Below are 21,759 nucleotides of genomic sequence, written 5' to 3'. Positions count from 1 at the left end.
CCTAGATGTAGCCTAGCTGCCACGCCTAGATGTAGCCTAGCTGTCACGCCTACATGTAGCCTAGCATATCACTCCCAGTTGTAGCCCGGCCGTTACTCCTAGTTGTAGCCTAGTTGCCACTTCCAGATGTAGTCTAGCTGTCACCACTGTCTAAAGCCTAGGTGTCACTCACAGTTGTAGTCTAGCCGTCACTCCCAGTTGTAGCCTAGTCGTCACTCACAGATGTAGCCTAGTTGTCAGTTACGGTTGTAGCCTAGCTGTCACTTCCAGTTGTAGCATAGTTGTCACGCGCAGCAGTAACCTACATGCAGCTGTCACTCCCAGTTGTAACCTAGTCGTCGCTCCCAGTTGTAGCCTAGCTATCACCGCTATCTGTAGTCTAGCTGTCACCTCCGGTTGTAGCCTAGCTGTTACATCTAGTTACATCCTAGCTGTCATCCAAAGTCTGTGGTTATTGATACTTTGTTTCACTACCAACTACTTGTATGCCGATTTTACTTACTGTGTACTTACCCTGTGAAATTAAAATATTTATTTACGGTCACATCACAGTTTAAAACGTACATCGTAATGTTTGAGTCTACAATTTAACAAAAACCTGCATGTTGTATGTAACCACTTTATTTTTGGCACCAGCCATCGTGGACGTACATCATGGCACTTCCTGACAAAGGAAAGATGAAACCTGCTGACGAGAAGTGTATGAAAGTCTACGTTATGGAGATAGAGGATGTGGTGGAAGCGAGAGAGCTGACAGCCAAACTGTTTTCTGAAAATATTTTAGATAGAGAAGACAGAGAAAAAATAGACTCCGGGGAAACAAGGAAGGAGAGGACCAGAAGACTCCTTGACACTATTGTCATGAGGGGCGAAAGGTCCTTTTCTGTCTTCGTTCAAGCATTACAGTCAAGAGGGTATAGGGATCTGGCAATGAAGTTGCATGATACAAGATGCATTTATCACAATGACGATACAGAAGACCTGAAGGAGAGTTTGTCCAAACAAATGGAATTACTAATACAGAGAATCGATACTATTGAAAGTGAAGTAAAGATGAGAATGGTTACCAGGAACGAAACTGTGAGTCTTTCTATCGAAATCAAATCCCTTTCGCTAAAAATGCAAACAATCTCATGTACGCTTCTTCAGATCGAAGAACTGTCCAGATCAAGCAAAATAACAGAAGAAACAATATCTGACCTGAAAGACAAGCTAAAGGCCAAGGATATACTGTTAGAACTTGCAAGGGGGCAGCTTGTAGAGTTGGAGAGTAAACTGGAAACTCTCGAAGCTGAGAACGCCCTGTTACGATCTGATGTGAAGCGACAGGACAGACAAATCCGTACTCTTCGACGAGCGATTGAGGACGAAAAGCTCCGCAATGAGAAAATGCAGAGACAGGCAGAAGAGGACAGAAAGAAGAATGAGACGACGTTTCACAGGCATGAGAAGTTGTTTGAAGAGATGGCGAAGCAGCAGGATCTCATCACCAAACAGCGGGAGGAGGACAAGGCGCACATGCAGGCACTGGAACACAAGCTGGACCAACAGAGGAGGCAAAAGAGGAATGTTGGGAAACGAAACTTTGTTCCCAGGAACCGGATGGAGGATGGCAGGAAATAGAGAGTTTTTGCCGGCACTTGTCTTATAAGGTTTAAACACTATAGCACACCGCAGAATAGGATGCATTTTGTGTGCTATTATTATTAGTTGTCCCATGTGATGTCAAAATATTTGTTTGTTGCGAAATAAGGCATAATCTCTCTTTGGATGAACTTTGCACTGTTCAATTGTTTGAAATCATAATGAGGTTTCTTAAGTCTTGAATTCTGACATGTACTCTTGAAAAGAATGTAGGGGATACTCTGAAATAACTTAAATTTCTAAAACTGTAAAAAATATTGTTTTTACTAAAAGTTGTACCATAACAATAAACAAATTGGGAACACATTACAACCGTGAAGTAGTGAAGTAGATTTAATGACTGCAATGAATTTGAAGGATGATTGGAGCAAGATGGGAAATTTCAATTTTAAAGATGACGTTACGTGCAATGCATAATACCGCCACGATTGTCAAACATTCATTCACTCGACGAGGCATCCTGCGTAATAGTCTACAATGACGATTTGAGTCTGTCACACATCTCTTGCAGCGCCTGGCCAAACTCATCCAACGTGGTCCACAGCCTAGGACGATGACGGACACATCTCCCCTATCATGGCCCATGACATTCTATGGATGTTGTCCTGCTGAAGATGATCATTGGCGACTCGTGTACCGTTAGCACGGGTGTTGTCCTGACAAACGTTGACCCACACGCCTTCCAAACGTAGGGGTGTCAGTATGTTGTCGATTTGTAAACGATCACTGCCCGACAGCCCGAGATGTTGTTGTTGCTATCATACGGAAGATGCACTTCATTTCATTCTTAGTGTCCCTTAAACAGTACAGCAAGGCAAAACATGTATTATTTCGTTAAAGGCTACGATTTAAATTCAATTCTAAATGGTAATTCAAATGTAACAACAGTAAAAAATCTTGCAATTTTGAAATCGGTGGACAGTTTTATTCTATCTTCTTGCCGATTTAGAGATTTTATCTGAGATAATGGCTTTGCTATATGATACTGCGATGTTGTTGTGCAGAATGTAAATAATAATGTAACTGTAGTTATGGAAAATGATCCAGTAATTAAACACTTACAGAACAATACTTACCTTTAATGCCAATTATACAATTTACTAGTATGCTATTTCTCATGTCACTATCAATACATTGCTATTTGTATATGTATCATGTTTGGGAGAGGCATTCCGATAAGCAAAATTTGCTTGTTTGCCAATCCCCTACTTTATGGAAATAAATATATTAATATCATTTGTAAACGATTTCTAATCGTCCGACCCATCACTCGTACTTCAGTAACCTGATGAAAGTTTGCAACAATTTGATCCCCCGTTTGAGCGCGATTTCCTCGAGCGTGGTTTCAGATCAATTGATCTTGTACACTTGTCTTTGACCTGGGTCGATCGTCAACATTTTGGGTTTGTTGCTACTTGTTTGAACGTATTGGCCAAACAATGAATGAAATCATGTAAATCTAAACTTATGATGCGCAGAATCAATATGATTGACAGACATAATTGTCGATGTTCCTTGAAAGCGTCAAAATCAGAGTAACACTTTACGCACGTTTGTGGCGCTACTGGGTGAGGCACGTTCAAACTGTAGAATGTGTTTTGATGTTACGTTTTACTGACATAAAACGTTAATGCAAAGGATGTTTGTTTTCAACACTTATCTTTGTTCTAATGCTTGGTATTAACATTTATAGTTCATGATCCCCTACTTTTGAAGACGATATATGTAGTTCTAATATACTTTAGACACTTTCAAAACACCTATGAATTATTTTCCTCGCATAGATTTTTGTATGATACTTAGTGTGAAAAAGTTTTTTTTCACGGCGATTTTACGATTTGTACATTCGGTATAAGCATACCAATTCTGAACTGACAATGGAAGACATTATCTTCCATTCCATTATCTATTGCTAAACACCTATCACCTATCTGTTGGCTTCCCTTGTTAAGTTTCTACATTTTGTCATCTTATTGCTTTTGTTGTCCTTACATGTACATATATATGCTGTCTGGCTCATTGTATTCATTCACCTGATGAAGGAGTAAGCATATACACCGAAACATTGTGTTCCTCACAATAAAGAAGTTGACATCCATGCATTCTTTCCTTATTTGTATCACCTCAAAATGCCTTTCAAAGAATTGAACCTATGCTTGTCTTCATAAAACTAAGATACTGCCCAAAACAGCGTTAAACTCGACTCACGGTTGTCGAAAGTGGCCAGTCAATGGATCGGTGGTGTGGCTTTGTTCATTGCATGCCTACCACGATCCTACGGCTCATATCTACCACGGGGGTTTGGGGTGGGGGGTTTTGGGTGGCCGGTTAAAGCGTTCCCAACATGGGTACAATGTGTGAAGCCCATTTGTTGTGTCCCCTGCCGTGATTGCTGGATTATTGCTAAAAGCGGCGTAAAATCATACTCAATCACTTTACCACGAGCTTGCCTGGATTATCTTCATGTCACGGTTGCAGAGCTGGTGTAGTGCTGACTGCGGCGCTCAACGGGAAACAACCAGACAAACTAATACTATGGTAATAACGACTGATAACGTTTACCAGTATTGCTCTTTTGGCCCACTATACATTCAAAAATCGATAAGTTATTAAGAAATGTGCGTGATTCAAGACCAGGGTTTGTCCAGTATAACAGGTTTTACTCGCTGGATAATGAGCAGATCTACCCGAGGAACAGAGTGAGTGAGTGAGTGAGGTTTTACGCCGCTTTTAGCAATATTCCAGCAATATCACGGCGGGGGACACCAGAAATGGGCTTCACACATTGTACCCATGTCGGGAATCGAACCCGGGTCTTCGGCGTGACAAGCGAACGCTTTAACCACTAGGCTACCCGACCGCCCCTCCGAGGAACAGAGATAAGCTCTGCCTTTGTATTGATGGAGTAACGTGTTACGTTGTGTTCTGATACGTTGATCGTCTATGAAGCGTTTACACTCTAAACACATATTTCAATACTAACCGATACTGTTGCTGATTTGTACTTGAACATACCATGATGACTTGTAGATAAGGTCGATGCAGCTTAATTGCCATCTGATTGTCACAAGTTCATCGCCAGTCCGCATCCTTCATAGATGGTGTTGACATTAATACCATAAGGCATCTTTTCAGCTCTGTATGCTTGGCAACATCAATAGTAACAACACTAGAACATTTGTATTCGGTGCTTGAAAAAGTGTCTTCAGACAATCTTATCGTGCCCTCGGGAAATGTGTACAGCCCTCACGTGGTATTCTGAACTAATCAATACAAACTATTTTTATTTTGACGACGTTTGTCCAAACAGTAAAAAGAAAAGGCACGGATTTAATAGACAGGTTTCTATAATAACGGCCTTCACATCAGGAATCACTACGTAGAAATACAGTCTCGAATTCAACTTGTCTGATATCATCCCAATGGAAACATTTCCAGTTGTCTTTCATCTACTGGCTGTCATTGTGTTTCCACAGAAGTCAGTACAGCTGCTAACAGGTAAGTTGGAACATTGGTAGACAGTGACTAAACATCATGGATAGCTGGGTCAACTTGTAGTGGTTGTGACGCAGATGAGAACAAAAATGATGAGAGCGATATGAGAGAGAAAACGTCTTTGGTTATGAAGTAATAGGCTTTGTTAAGCCGTACGTATGCTAAACATGTATGCACGATCAAGGTTTTGGGTTTTTATGTTTCGAAACAAGGGTTGGGAAGTTGAGCTTTCGAAATTTCCATCTTTTTCTTAATTAATACAGAGGGTAAAACGTAAGAGCTAGCTTTCGAACATTCCATCTTTCAAATTCTAAGACGGACATTTGAATTGTCAAGTGATACACGAATCAGAAAGCCATTAACGTTTATTTCAGGTTTGACACCATTATAATTGTGATATAAATGCGACTGTTTGAAATTATCTACTAACCAGGTCAGTCATCATGCTGGAATATCACGAACCAGACCGTACCAGATCGGCCATATTTGACGTCCACCATTGCAGGAATACTGCATGACTTACAATGGTCAACAGTTGTTTACCTTCATGACGGAGAAGCCGGTAAATAATAAACATGTTTATCTTATGGGCAGCTGTAGTCATGAAATAGCATTAAATATCCTGGAAATTCAGAAAGCAATATACAAGTTTTGTTGAAGCCAATTCGATTGAACTTATCAATTGTAATATCAATTTGGCGAACGTGTGTGTGATTTTTCAAAATATTGTAATTAAATATTTCATTAAAATTAGGAGAGGGACATTAGGTGAATTTTGTAATCAGCAAATCAGCTTAAAAATTAAAGAATTCTCAGGACGAACCTGCGAAAGATTCGGAGCAGCAAATCTCACGTGAGTGAGTGTGTGTTTTACACCGCTTTTAGCAATATCCCAGCAATATCAAGGCGTGGGGACACCAGAAATGGGCTTCACACATTGTACCCATGTCGGGAATCGAACCCGGGTCTTCGGCGTGACGAGCGAACGCTTTAACCACTAGGCTACCCGACCGCCCCAAATCTCACGTGAACGGACAGTTCCTAATGTAGAATAATAACAGCCACACTATTGTGTGCTATTTCAGCCCCTGTCGTTTCTGTCGCCCCCACAACACCTACACCCGTAAAAATGTACTGTCGAAGAGAATATTTGTGTTTTGTACAGAAAAGATGTGGTAAAGATTTGAAACCAAGGCGTTCTGGGAAAGTGACATCTGATTGGCTCAAGAACCCACACGCCCTTCGTTTTGATTGGGCGTTCAATATTCGCTCAGGGTTCACCTGGTGTAACCCATGGTGGTTTGTCAGATGGTGACGGATAGAGAAATTGTATAAGAGTACAAGATCTAGTATAATGAGATTAGGTGCAAACTACGAGGGGCGTTCAATAAGTTTTGCACCTTCAATATAAGACCAAGTCGCAAAATATCATTTGCACTTTTATTTTTCAATATAATCTCCATTCACCTCAATACACTTGTTGCACTTGTCCTTCAAGCTTTTAATACCACTTTTATAGAAATCCGCAGATTGGCCCTCTAAGCACGCCTCTGTAGGTTGGATGATTTAACTGTACAGCCCAGATTTAGCCCCCAGTGACTATTTCCTGTTCCGGCAAATGAAATCTGCCCTATTGGAAGACGCTTCCAGGATAAAGGCTGCCACAGATGCATGGTTGGAGGGTCAATCTGCGGATTTCTATAAAAGTGGTATTAAAAGCTTGAAGGACATGTGGAATAAGTGTATTGAGGTGAATGGAGATTATATTGATAAATAAAAGTGCAACAGATATTCTGCGACTTCTTCTTATATTGAAGTTGGAAAACTTATTGAACGCCCCCCCCATAGGCAGAAGCTAAAGAATCTTTGTCTATGAGTTGAAAGGCAGGAATGTGAGCAGCCAGATGTTACCTCACACAGTAACAAATCCTTCTTCAATACATCAGTACAATTTAATAGTCACTATTTTTCACAGTCTGATTGTTCACGGGAAAGTCCCGAATGTATGAATTTATGTAGCTGATTTGTCGTATCCGACTGCGAGTTTTATTGATGATCAAGCACTGTTGTATCTTGTCCAGGCTTATTCACAAACCGTCGTCATATAACAGTTATACCGACAGGTGAAAAGCTGACAAAGAGGACACAAAACACAATAGTTATCTGTTTTCCATTTCAGGTATTGACATGGTCCACGGCATTAAGGGTTTAATGTATGACATCAGTAAGCTCAACATACACGCAACGCTTCAAGAGGTGAACAGGGCTTTATTTCCAAACATGAAAGTCGTCGTCACAGTCAGCAGGAGACGTCTTGCCAGGCTCATGTCACAGGTGTGTGCCTTGTACTTTAGAAATAAACCACGACAGGTATGTGCCTTACACTTTAGAAATAAACCACGACAGGTATGTGCCTCATACTTTAGAAATAAACCACGAGTGGGAGTTGTTTATCGTAAAGTAAAACACTACAGTGATAATAAACCATGAGGGACGCAGCCTAGAGTGGTTTATTCTCCACACAGTGTTTTATTGTACGTTAAACAGTCGTGTATTTCTTATATGACAGATTAACATTATGTGAGTGAGTGAGTGAGTGAGTTGGGTTTAACGCCGCTTTTAACAGTATTCCAGTTATATCACGGCGTGTCAGCTTAATGTGGGAGGAAAGCCCGACGTGATGCAGGTCTCAGACGTTTACCACTTTGGTGAAACCCACGAGCACGGGAATGGTGTAGACAAACCTAGAAACATAATTGGGGCGAACCGTGATTTGAACCCACAATCATAGGTTTCTGGCGAGTCCAAGGGACGCAACTCTGCACAGCGAATCGCGGCGCCTTTGACGACTAGGCCACCCGTGCCCCTAACATTATGTACAGCCTCTTTAAGGATGTTGATAAAATGTATAAGCTATACAATTATTTACCCAAACTTAATAATGATGACTCCCTAAATAGAATCCGACCACGGAAATGTCGGACAAGTCCATTTTACGTACAGGTGGGTTAAATTTGGTATTTCCCGCATATTCTCACAATCCTCGCGTCGATTATCTGTTCCTTTTCACCTAATACCGATTGTCATATCTCTCCCACTCTGGCATGCGATCGTTCGGCCACTGCGTTTTTCGGTCTGACCCAGCTACATCTATGGGGAACAACTTACTAGACACTTCTATCTAAAAAAGTAACGTCGTCCAATATATGATGTCATCAAGTTGCGAGCGCATATTCGAATCACCAGAAATGACGTCATGATAGAACAATGGTTTATCGTGAAATAAACCACGCTTCGTTCTACATAGTTCTTTGCGGGTAGGTTTCGTATATATTTGCATTACCCGTAGGGTTAGAAATAACCGAGTACATAAAAATATCCTGCAAAAAGTGCAAGTGCAAATATCACTTCCGCGCACAAGACGGCATTGTTGATGACATTGGAATGTTATTGAGACGTAAGGTCGGAATGACGTTACACCAGAAAAGACGTCAAAGCTGAAGACAACTGTGGTTTTCTAATAAGACGGTGGTCGTGATCAGTGCATTTCTTTCAAGGGCAGCTTAAAAAGATGAAGAAATAAAAGAAATTGGTAATAAACAAATTATCATTCGCATTTGTGTCATACTGATCTCACGAAACCCGTGTAAGAATTCATGTATAACCCTCACTCTCGCTCGTGTAATACCCTCTCTTTATCGCCTATTGTCCCATGGCTTGTTATACTTAGGGTTCTATACACCGTGCTGAAACAAAACGTCAACGCCAGAAAAAATAATATGAATGAATCAGTGGTGACACCAGAAGTTATGCAGGTCTTCCGTTTACCACTTTCAACTTTACTTTACCAACGATCACTGTATGGAGCTAAAACAATCACAGTCAGGCGAATCTGTGATTCGGACCGATCATATGATTCTGGCGTGCCTAAGGGACGCAACTCTGTTAAAATGTTCGTTACTGGTGACCCGTGAAGATCCGGGGTAGAAAACAGAACACAACAGAACAGAATTTATTTCGTAAAGTCTGGCGAAGAGGCCAATAGTATAAATGATTGGATAATATTTGACATATTTTGACAGAGCGCTTCAGTTTATATTGGCTTTGTAATTTCTAAGTTTAAACATTTTTTCAAGATAAAGAGATAGCTGAAATAAATTGTTGTCATTTGTTGTGAGTAACATAAGGTAGAACAGGTCTTCAGCAACCTATACTTGCAGTAAAAGGCGACTGTGCTTGTCGTAAGAGGCGACTAACGGGATCGGGTGGTCAGACTCGCTGACTTGGTTGATGCATGTAATCGTATACCAATTGCGTGGATCGATGCTCATTACACAAGTCACTGGATTGTCTGGTCTCAGACTCGATTTTTTACAGACCGCCGTCATATAGCTGGAATATTGCTGAATGCGGCGTTAAACAACAAACAAACATAACAAACCAAATCATTACTGGTATTCCTTTCATGCTGACGTGTTGTTTTCGTATATTTACATTTCTACTCAAGTCAACGTCATTATGCATTACTGGTTGATCTTAACGACATTTGATGAATGCTTATTTGTTTGATGGCTGCTTGTTTTATGTTCCAATTAGCAATATTCCCTTGTCCTGTAAATATTCCGGCGTCCTGTAAATAATCGAAACTGATCCAAGCAATTTAATGCATTATTTCACGATCAATGTCTCACGACGCCGGGGACGATGACATATAATCTGCCACGTCTTAGTGCGTGTGTGTGTGTGTGGGGGGGGGGGGGGGGGGGGGGGGGGGATGGGGGGATGGGTGGTGTGCGTGCGTGCGTGCGTGCGTGCGTGCGTGCGTGCGGGGGTGTGTATTTTGTGGGCACTTGCGGACACAGTTCAATTTTTACATTACATGTAGGTGGATATGTTCGATGAGAGGTCTAACCGGACCACAGACTTCCGTCATCACTCCCAATGGCTCCTTCTGACTACGGGGGCGGATCTGAAGCAGCTCAATATCACACAGTTGGAGAACGTTGCAGCTATTTTAACGGACAAATTAACGGTACCTACATAGGAGAGATGTTTCTTTCAAATGTGCAAAGTGTATGACTGGATAGTCTTGTCTCGAAATCGCTTGTCATGAAGGTGACCTTGGAGATCACAAAGTTTCAGATACGTTATAAGATGGATGCCGTTTTGATTTTCATTAATGGGAGATTGGCTGGTCCAGTCGTTTAAGTGTTGTCTCGTTGCAACAAAGATCCAGGTTCGATTTTCCACATAAGTACAACTTGGTCTTTCTCTGTCGTAATTTTGCTGGAATATTGCTGAAATTGTCGAAAAACCCAAATCACTGGGTATGCGAATACCATTTGCATTAATTCATTTACTTATTTAAATATCTGTATTCCAATGCTGTTTAGAAAAAACATCGTCTTGAAATCTTCGCTTTCGAGTGGATGTTTATTTTATTGATGGTATCCATGGCTTTCACAAAATGATGGTTTTTTTATCACCTTCTGTTCTCCATGCTAGTACCACAAATGTGAAGCAAAGTTGATCGCATCATGGCTGTTGACCCTACGACACCATCAACAAACGTCGTTGTTCACGGCGGTATCGGACTGCGGGGCGTCCTACAAGGAGGCATGTATCTTCCCTAACACGGCGTATGGCTACAACGGAAGACAGGTCGTCGTGTCTATACTGGGGGTAATTGACAGTATCCTATCCAGTTGCACATGCTGGTATCTTTGCAAGTAATACATAATGGCATTGATCTGTTTAAAGGCGATATTCTTGTTGAATTGAAGGCATAGTATACTCTCTAAAGTATATATAAGCTGTATCAATAATCGTTTTCTCAAATGTGTGTTTTTTAAACGTTTAATGTGTCCGTATTTTGGTAAAATGGGTTAAATAATATTTCTTAATCGCATTACATTTATTTCTCTGATAATGGTATTTATCCTTTAAATGTTATAAATATCTTACAGACTCCGTTTTATGTCTATAAAGACATTGTTAACGGGACTGCCACTTTCACTGGTTACTGCATGGATATTCTGGAGGCGATTGGAAGGAAGCTTAATTTCAGGTAAGGAACTCGCCTTTAAAATGGACTGTTATTGATATATGTTATGAGGAAAGGAACAAGCCTACGATATCAATTACTGTTGTGACTGTGGAAAAGACGTTTGGTTTGTAAATGTGCTAATGTCACTGCGGGATAAACTTATTATATGTCAAGATACAGCGCTGGGAAGTTCATAATGCTCTCTTTAGTGTAGCTCATTCTGATATAAGTAAAATACACACAACACTTCCATAATTAAACGAATTTCTGTTTAAAGCTGAGTGTACAATTACGACTTTATCATCAGCATATATTACCATCAGTGGCATATTTGTGCTTCAAACATTCTCACCTGACCCGTGAAGATCCGGGGTAGAATAAGTCTTCAGCAACCCATGCTTACCGTAAAAGGTGACTATGCTTGTCGTAAGAGCGACTAACGGGATTGGGTGGTCAGGCTCGCTGACTTGGTTGATGCATGTCATCGATCCAAATTGCGTGGATCTATGTTCATGATGGCAATCACTGGATTGTCTGGTCCAGATTCGATTATTTACAGACCGCCGTCATATAGCTGGAATATTGCTGAGTGCGGCGTTAACAAACAAACAAACTATTTCATCCTGCAGTTCCTTACTTTCTGTGTCTAGCTTCCACATGACAGAACCAGCAGACATGACCTGGGGTTTCATAGAAAACAGGAAGTGGAATGGGCTCGTTGGACAGCTCCACAGAAGGGTGAGGAGTATCCATCAAATTGACACCTAAACCAAGTCTGTAATATAGATACAATAATCAAAACTCTGAGGTGATGCCAGTTGCTAATCAATAGCGATAATATGTGATTCGTGTTAATGATAATGATATTGAACACGTTATTTGCAGATATTCCTGCAAGGGAAATTTCCAATTAATAAGGATATGACATTAATTAATTTCTTCATCGCCTATTCCCCAAGATACGTTTTATAAGCTTCTTTGTGAATACTGAATGTGTGGACTTTGCAATCGCAAGGGATTCACATTTATATTTATCAAAGCGCGCAAATCTGAAAGATCTCTTTTTCCGTGTCAGCGGGCATCTTATCATCAGCTATTTAAAAGAATGTATGTATGATATATATTAAATATGTATGTGAATTATAATCGATGTAACTATCATCAACCAATGTTTTTAAGCTGACCCAATGCTGAGCATTTTTTAATATTGGCTAGTATTGCGCGCAACCACCAGTAGCTAAAGTGATGACGTAAATCCTGATGGGGTATCATGCAGGAAGCAGAGGTACTGTAAGTCCCCATGATCCCCAGCGAGGTGACCTAGCTTTGGTTACTGGTGGCCTATATATGTTTTAAAACTATATACATGATAGTGTTATGCTCATCTATGTTTCATGAATCGTTTTTAAATATAGTATGCTCAAATATGTTTCATAAATTGCTTGTAATATTACTTTGCATAAATTACTCGATTGTGAATATATTAACTTGGTCTCGTCGCTATATGGCTGAAATAATTCCGATGCGACGTTAAATTTTAATTCACTCACCCACTCTTTGTGAATACAAAGACACATGAAACACCCTTTTATGCATCTATGGCTTAAAATATGGTGACACGCGCAAGCCTTCGAGCTGAAAAACAGCGCACCCTGACCAATCAAGTACTCAAGCGTGCACAGTGCTTGAGTTTTGTTAAAGAACGCATTGCCACATGTTCATTTTTTAAAATTTACAAACTAGAAACTGCACTGACATACACTGAGTATTGAAATATGTAAATGAGCGAGTATGTTAATATTTAACTCTGCCTTTACCAGTATTTCACATGTAACGTATGAGCTTACAGTGGGCGAAAATACTGAAGTTACCGATGTCATAATCCTTTAGCATACAAGCAGTATGGTTCTGACATGGTACCTACATTCGAGTACACGTCCAGCGGATCCTGGCAGTTAAGGGATACAACTCTGTACATCTCTGGCTGCAAATGACCTCCTGACTTGGCAGCATGAATAAAAACTGAATACGCCTTTCTAGTGTTCTATAAAGACCTATTTCTTTGGCCTACTATTGTTTTCTCACTCACGTAACCGGATTGGCCAATCATCTTACTCATGACGAATCTGAGGTTCGAATCCTCCAGTCGCGTGAAACGACACGTGACACTTATATAGCGACGTGCATGCATGTGTGTGTGAGTGTGTGTGTGGCTGCTTGTACTAGTCCGGACTGATGCCGATTTAGTGCTAGCACGCTGAGATACCATGCCGCAGTTTCACATGAATACCCTACTCAGACACAGTATACTGACTCCAAGCCGACCAGTCCTTATTTTATCCCCTTAATGCCGAGCGCCAGACAGGGTAACAACAAGTACAAACTTTTAACGACTTTTGGTATGACGCGGCCGGGGATCGAACCCCGGACCTTCCGCTCTCCGGGCCGACGCTCTACCACTAGACCACGGAGGCGGTCTGTCTGTATGAGTGAGTGAGTGAGTGAGTTAAAATTTTACATCGCATCGGCAATATTGCAGCCATATTGCGATGAAAACAAGTTAATTATAGTAAATACCCGTCGACAAAGGACAGTAAAACAGTAAGTCATGTATCACAGCTAATGTATAAAACAAACCAGTTCACAATAAAAAACAAAGAATTCTTCAGTAGACTTTGTACAAGATAAAACTGGGCTATATACCTCTGGTAACCAAAGCTAGACCACCTAACTGGGGATCATGGGGACTTACAGTGCCTTTGCTACCTGCATGATTCCCAGCAGGATTTATGTCATCACTTTGGTCACAAGTGGTCATCTTCAATGCTAACCAATATTAAAAGATCAAACCATAGTCAAGTAGTTAAAACACTAGTTGATATTACACACTTTTATTTAGATGGACTTGCGTACCAGAGTCAAGAGGACAATAATTTTATGCTACTTTAACCCCCTGAGTAGCACCGCCTTCAAAAATATTAGTTGTTAATAATATCACACTAATTTAAAACAATTCAAAATTCAAAATTTATCAAATAACTCTATTTCTTTTAAAAAACCGAGAATTAAATGAACGTTGATATTATTTAAAAGATCCTTTAAAGACGTTGAATGATAATAAGAATCCCTTGTGAGAGAAAAGTCTATACAATCAAGCAAAATATGCTTGATTGTAATTCTCTCATCACAAGGGATGCAAAACGGAGGATCTTCACCTTTAAGCAAATATTCATGCGTATAACGGCTATGGCCAATGCGACATCGTCGTAAAACAACTTCATCGTGTCGTGACTGGCAACCCAAGTAGGTATATCCAAGAGTAGGTTTTATTGCATGCAGTTTGTTCATACCTAACTGGGTATTCCACTTTGTTTGCCTTAAATGTCTGATATAATCTTTTATACAAGATTTAAAATCAGAGTGTGGAATCAGAATATTAGAGACAGGCTTTACAAGGGCAGCCTTAGCTGCAGCGTCAGCTTTTGTATTGCCCACGATGCCAACATGGCTTGGTAACCAACAAAATATGATGTCGCATTGGCTAGTAGACAGATCATTGTATAATTCTAAAATGTCAAGAATATATGGATGATTTAGAGAGACATTTTTTAGCGCTTGAAGGCATGAAAGAGAATCAGAAAAAATGATAAATTGTTTACTGTTAGATTGATGTTGAATAAAGTCCAAGGATGTTTTTATAGCGTTTGCCTCAGCAGTGAAAATGGAGCTATTGTCTGGGATTCTAGTAGATATGGTTTTTGATCCAATAACAGTGGCACTGGAAACTTTACCACTATCCTTGGATCCATCCGTGAAGATTGAACGATGGGAATCATATTTGCGGCGTAATTGTAAATATTCCTGTTGATATTCTAAATCATTTGTGTCAGATTTTTTGAATTGAGTGAGTGAAAGGTCCACTTCTGGTCTGACCAACTGCCAAGGAGGAGTAGAGAGTAGTCGATAAGAAGTGATTAAATCTAAATCTATATTAGCAGCAATGACATGCGGTTGAATACGAATCCCGAGTGGTGGAACGAGATGCGGCTTACGATTGAACAGGTCCTCAAAAGGGGGATTGAATACACAGTCATATGCTGGGTTTGAAGGATTTGAAGCCAATTTTGTGATATATTGTAGTGATAATTTTATACGGCGTTGTTGAAGAGAAGGTTCATCAGCCTCTGTGTATAAGCTGTCAACAGGAGATGTTCTAAATGCTCCAAGGCAGAGCCGTAGTCCTTGATGGTGTATTGAATTTAACTTTTCTAAATTACTTTTACAGGCTCCACCATATACAATGGAGCCATAATCAAGTTTTGACCGGATAAGTGAATGATACAAATGAAGGAGAGTTGTTTGATCCCCACCCCAATTTGTATTTGAGACAACTTTTAGCAGATCAAGGGCCTTCAGGCATTTAGCTTTAAGATATTTAATGTGTGGTAGAAAGGTTAAATGTCTGTCAAAGATTAACCCCAAAAATTTGGCTTCCTCTACCATTTTAATTGCAGTACCATCTAAAGACAGCTCCGGATCCTTATGAGGTTTATATTGACGACAGAAATGTATGCAGTTTGTCTTGGATTTGGAAAACCTAAAACCATTTTCAAGACACCATTTCTGAATTTTATTGAGACACAGTTGCAGTTGTCTCTCAATGGTATGCATATTTTTACCACGACATGATAAATTGAAATCATCCACAAAAAGTGATCCATCAACTGAATTATTTAAAACCTTCGAAAGACTATTTATTTTAATACTAAATAAGGTGACTGACAAAATACTGCCTTGTGGGACACCCTGATCCTGATTGTAATGATCAGACAGGGTAGATCCCACACGAACTTGAAATTGTCTGTCTGTTAAAAACTGGGATATAAAACAAGGCAAGCGGCCTCTCAAACCAAAGTCATGTAGATCTTTCAGAATGCCATGCTTCCATGTGGTATCGTACGCTTTTTCTAAATCAAAAAAAGATAGATACAGCATGTTGTTTAGAAACAAACGCATTTTTTATGAAAGATTCTAGATGATCGATAGTACTGCGTTTTTTACTGAAACCGCATTGAATATTTGTAATCAGATTATTAGATTCCAAAAACCACACTAACCGATTATTAACCATTCGTTCCATAGTTTTGCAAACACAGCTTGTTAATGATATAGGTCGGTAATTAGTAGGATCTGAATGATCCTTGCCCGGCTTAGGTATAGGGATAACTATTGCATTATGCCAAGAAGGAGGGAAATTTCCTGACGTCCAAATTTCATCAAATATTTCTAAAAGTATGGCAAGACCGGATTCGGGCAAATGCTTCAAAAGCTGATAGTGAATATTATCAGCCCCTGTTGCCGTGTCATGAGCTTGCCCAAGGGCTGTTTGTAGCTTATGTAGTGAAAAGACTTCATTATAGTCTTCGCCATTTTCAGAGTTGAAATTAATCCTCTTCTTTTCGTGAAGTATCTGATATTTTTGAAATTCTGGGTGATAGTTTGATGAAGAAGAGTGTTTAGCTAACGTTTCGCCAAGTTTATTTGCAATATCTGAATGATCTTCCAAGAAGTGATCACCTTCCTTAAGATGATGAACACTTGATTTTGAGCCTTTGCCCTTAATTCTTTGGACCATATTCCACACCTTTGATATAGGTGTACGTGAATTAATCTTGGAAACGTAGTTTCTCCACGAATGACGTTTATTTTGTTTGAAAGTTCGTCGTGCCTTGGCACTAGTAATCTTAACAGTATTCAAATTATGTACAGTAGGATGTTTTCGGAAATACTTCTCCGCTTTCTTCCTACATTTTCTTGCCTGTTTGCAATCATTATCGAACCATGGCTTGCGAATGTGTGGATTTGCAGAGGACTTAGGAATGGTATCATTGGCTATTGCATTCAGTTCATCTGAAAAAAACTGAATGGGGTCAGCAATATTCCTGAACATTTCAGGTTTTAGGTTATTGGTACATAGAGTTGTTAATTGAGCCCAATTGGCCTTTGAAAAATTCCATCTTGTTGACGGTGGAACGTCAGATGGATTATTGACTGTCAGAATTGTAGGAAAGTGGTCACTACCACATAGATCATCATGAACTGACCACGAAAATTCATCCAAAAGTGTTGCATCTGTGAGTGAAAGGTCCAAGGCGGAATAACTACCTGTTGCAGGGTGTAAATATGTGTTGGAACCATCATTAAAAACACATAGACTATTGTCAGATATGAAATCCTCTAGCGTGTGTCCCTTGGTGTTAGTGCTGCTACTTCCCCATAAAGGGTTATGTCCGTTCAAATCACCCATGATTATGCAGGGCTGAGGCAGCTGGTCATATAAGGACTGCAGCTCAGATCGCTGAAGCGTAGAAGATGGAGGTATGTACAAAGAGCACAGAATAAATGCAAGATGCAAAGTTAGACGGACGGCAACAGCCTGAAGAGGAGTGTTAAGATGAACAGGGCTATGTATAATACCCTGCCTCACCAAGAGAGAGGAACCGCCAGTGGCTTTGTCGCCTGGTGGAGAAAAGGAATGGTAAGCATTATACTGACGCAAATCAAACTTATCTGTCTGCTTTAAATATGTTTCTTGAAGACAGAAAACAGAAGGTTTAACATCTTGTACTAATAACTGTACCTCATTAAAATTGGTCCTAAGACCTCTGCAGTTCCACTGAATTAGTGGGTATTTAGTGTTCATGTTACAGGAGGTGGCATTACAGGAGATCTGTTTCTAGCCCGAGGCGAATGACTTTTCTTTCGCGTTCGGGGATGAGGTGTGACATCCATGTCCTCTAGAATCTGAAATTTGTTGAAAAGTTGGACAGGATCACGTTGACCTTTTGGTATTCGATCAGATTTCTGTGAATAGTTGAATGTCTTGCTGGCATTTACCACAGAGGGAGATGGTGAACGAGATGTTGAACGAGACAGTGATTTAGATGGAGAGTTTGTTTGGGTAGATGCAACAGACTGAGTATCGAGAAGTGAATACTCCTTGGTCCTAACCCAGGTGACGACCGTCTGGCATTCAACAGAGTGAACAGATCTGGAGTTTTGTTTAGGTGGACGTGCAACGGCTGCTGAATAGGAAACAACTGCAGTTGGAGTGGTAGATGACATTACCAAATGTTTGGCATCTGAAAAAGAAATATTCCTCTCATGTTTCAATTTTACTATCCGGTGTTGTTGTTGCCAGACAGGACAAGATTTTGAAGATGCAACATGATCTCCAGAGCAATTAGCACATTTCGGATCGTTTGAGCAATCTAATGTATCATGGTCAGTTTGTCCACATCGGTGACACTTTTTTCTGTTGGTACATGATTGGGCACCATGCCCAAACTTTTGACATGAGTAACACCGGAGTGGATTCGGTATGTACTTGTCCACACCAATATTACAACAACCTGCTCTGATGGATTTTGGTGGAACCGGAAGAGAAAAGGTAAAGAGATACGTGTTTAGCTTTTCAATTTGACCGTTCTGTCTCTTGGTAAATCGTTTGACTCCTGAAACACCCTGGTCTTTCAGTTCAAAGGCTATATCATCTTCAGACATGTCTGAGAGACAACGTTCCCGATCCCTGACAATGCCTTTAGAACTGTTGAGTGATTTGTGTGCTAAAACAGTAACGGGCACAGAAACGAGATGTTTAACAGCCAACAGCGTAGCTGATTGTGAAGCAGATTTACATTCAACCAGGATACAGCCAGATCGTATCTTTTTCATGGTCACGACGTCTCCAGCAATACCATAAATTGCTTTGGAAAGAGCAAAGGGATTTATCTTCAGAGGACCATCATCAGATGCTGAGATTACCAAAAATCGAGACCAAAAGTCAGACTTTTTCCTTGAAACAGTATCATCATCAGATGTACTATCATCCAACGTACGTTTAAGTTGTTTTGGGGGTATCATGGTAAGTGTATAGAGATTCATCGGCCCAGCTCCCCACCCACCACGGAGTATCAATAAGACAATGCTATATGCCAGTGGGCCTCCAACTGACAGCACCAAGGATACTGGGGCGATATACTCAAGCAGAAGTATTAATGCAAGATTAATAGATCCACCGGATTGGCCCATGAGCCACCGCCTTCTGGGCATATTTGACTCTAGGCAATGATTAGTATTCATTTTTTAACACGTATTGAAATTAAATGAACTGAGTGACCAAGACCAAAAAATATACAATTAAATATGACAGTAATGTGCAAAACAAAGAAACTTCACAATTCAATGAACTTGTCCAAGTTGAAAACAGATTAACTGCAACTGTTGACATATTGTAGTTTGTTCAATTTTGTGCAAGACAATGTTAATGCACAGGGCTTGGCGTGACCAGCCGATTGATAGAACCGGGCCCATTCTACCACCCGTCTAGGTGAAGTCAGGGTCAAAGTGGTGTATTGGGCAAAGGAACGCTAATCCTGGAACCAGTGCCCTCAACCACCAGACTACCTTCCTCCACCGACACAGGGGCGCAACCCACGGCAAACAGGTTGCCCATTTTAGTCGCCTCATACGACCAGCAATGGGAGGCTGTGGAAATATTCTGCCCCGGTTCCACACGTGGGAAGAGCTTTTAGCGCTACCCAGCACTCACCACGAGGAGGTTGCTCTTCACGAGTGCCTTGTCTGTATGAAGGTTACCATATAAAATATGTTGATTCTACATTTGTTAAAGGAGGTCGACATGGTGGCAAGTGATTTGACAGTTCATGAAGGGCGTGCAAAGGTACTGGACTACATATTCCCTATGATTAAAACTGATGCCCTGGTGATACTGTACAAGGAGCCCTCCGGCACGGAGAAGTCATTCTTTCTCCTGACACGTCCACTAAGTCCCATTGTTACCGTTGTTTATCTCAGTGTAGTCCTGGTTCTCCCTGTCATAATGCTCCTTCTCGAGAGTGTCCAGCCAAACAGTGGGAACAGACAGAAGACAAGGAAGGCCAGCTGTGTGCGTCGATGTCTGGGGATAGGATGGGACATCGTTGGTTCTTTATTCAAACAAGGTTTGTCGTTTTTCACTCAGTGTATTAATTCAAGTAGTTTGTTGGGTTTAACGCTGCTTTTAACAGCATTCCAGTTATATCACAGCGTGTCAGCTTACATCTTCCCGAGGCAAGAGAGTAAACTGACTATACAAGTCCAGTTTCCACCCTTGCCGAACTAGGCTGGTATTATGGAGTTACATTTTGGCTGGACTAACGAGTCTATGCATAGTCCAATCAAAATCGCGCACCGAAATCGAAATCCGGTTCGTAAACTGTCGTGCAGATTTCGGTCGATTGCAGGATTTGCAAAGCATGTACCCCGCCAACTCGTTGTCAGCAGATCTTTTCATGTTTTTAATCAAGGTGCTCATGTGATTTGATGCATTTCGCGATGAAAGACCCGTTTTATCACAATATAGATCTTCATTATCGATCAGATCGTCCTGACTGGGCGCCACCATTTTGTGTGAAGCATACGCAAGTGATACGAGAGGTGGAATCTGATTAGTCCATAGGAGAGGTTTAGAAGGGACATAACTGGTAATAGCCACTGGTGGCACTACGATCGAGCCCAGTAATTCCAGCCCAGTACGGCAAGGTGGAAACTGGACTTTTAAAGTCAGTTAACTCTCTTGCCTCGGGAAGATGGTCAGCTTATTGTGGGAGGAAAGCCCGAAGTGATGCAAGTCTCAGACGTTTACCACTTCGGTGAAACCCACGAGCACGGGTATGATGCTGACAAACCTAGAAACATAATTGGGGCGAACCGGGATTCGAACCCACAATCATTGGTTTCTGGCGTGTCCAAGGGACGCAACTCTGAACAGCGAATCGCGTCGGCTTAGATGACTCGGCCATGCTGGCGTCACTGAAGTTTTACAAAAGCTTAGAAGCAGGTGCATTAATACAATAGAAAAATGATATTGCAAATAATACGATTAGGATTTTCTTTAAGGTGAGAAACATAAGGTCATGTCGTAAGGTAACTATATATATACTGAACAACAAAAGTTCCTGTGACATTGAATAAGTTTAATGCAAAGTTATGTTTTTTACCAAATCTGAAACAATTTCGGTTTGCAACAGATAAAAGACTCATGTAAGTGTTCAAATGGTTTAATTTGCCATACTGACTTCAGAAAATGCGTGATTTCATAAAAAAAAGCATGAAAATGCCAAAATGTCAATTTATAAATCAATAGCGTGTGTGTACACCTCTGGTTGCGATGCAAGCAACACATCTTCGTCTCATGGAATGGACCAGGCGTCGCACAAAGTCCTGTGGGATATCAATTCATATCTGCTGGAACATGTTTCGAAGTTCCTGGAGTGTCTGTGGAACACTTTGTCGACGTCGAAGGCGCCCATCCATCTCATAGCGTAGCGCTGATCATTGAGATTTCCCTCTACCACTATCAAACGGATCCTCTGTCTTGCTGTAATCCCACCCCATACCATAACGCTGCCGCCCCCGAACCTATCTTCTTCCATGACACAATGATTGACGTAACGTTCACCTCGACGTCGGTACACTCGAATCCGTCCATCGCTGTGGCTGAGGTGAAAACG

General features: G+C 40.8%; 1 protein-coding gene and 1 long non-coding RNA gene across 2 annotated transcripts; both read left to right on the top strand.

Moving 5' to 3' along the window:
• Positions 1-654: 654 nt before the first annotated feature.
• Positions 655-1,623, top strand: LOC139442592 (golgin subfamily A member 6-like protein 25). The gene has a single exon (XM_071223444.1). It carries the CDS (start codon positions 655-657, stop codon positions 1,621-1,623), a length of 969 nt encoding a protein of 322 aa, XP_071079545.1.
• Positions 1,624-11,167: 9,544 nt separating this feature from the next.
• On the top strand, positions 11,168-19,937 carry LOC139444001 (uncharacterized). The gene is made up of 3 exons (XR_011651742.1): positions 11,168-11,206; positions 11,836-11,923; positions 19,878-19,937. It is a non-coding gene; the product is annotated as an uncharacterized lncRNA (long non-coding RNA).
• The last annotated feature ends 1,822 nt before the right edge of the window (positions 19,938-21,759 follow it).

The sequence above is a fragment of the Haliotis cracherodii genome, unplaced genomic scaffold, assembly GCF_022045235.1.
Source record: "Haliotis cracherodii isolate W230 unplaced genomic scaffold, xgHalCrac1.p SCAF_5, whole genome shotgun sequence".
Lineage (NCBI taxonomy): Eukaryota > Metazoa > Mollusca > Gastropoda > Lepetellida > Haliotidae > Haliotis > Haliotis cracherodii.
Note: the sequence above shows the minus strand (reverse complement) of the source record. Positions and strands in the feature narration are given on the sequence as shown.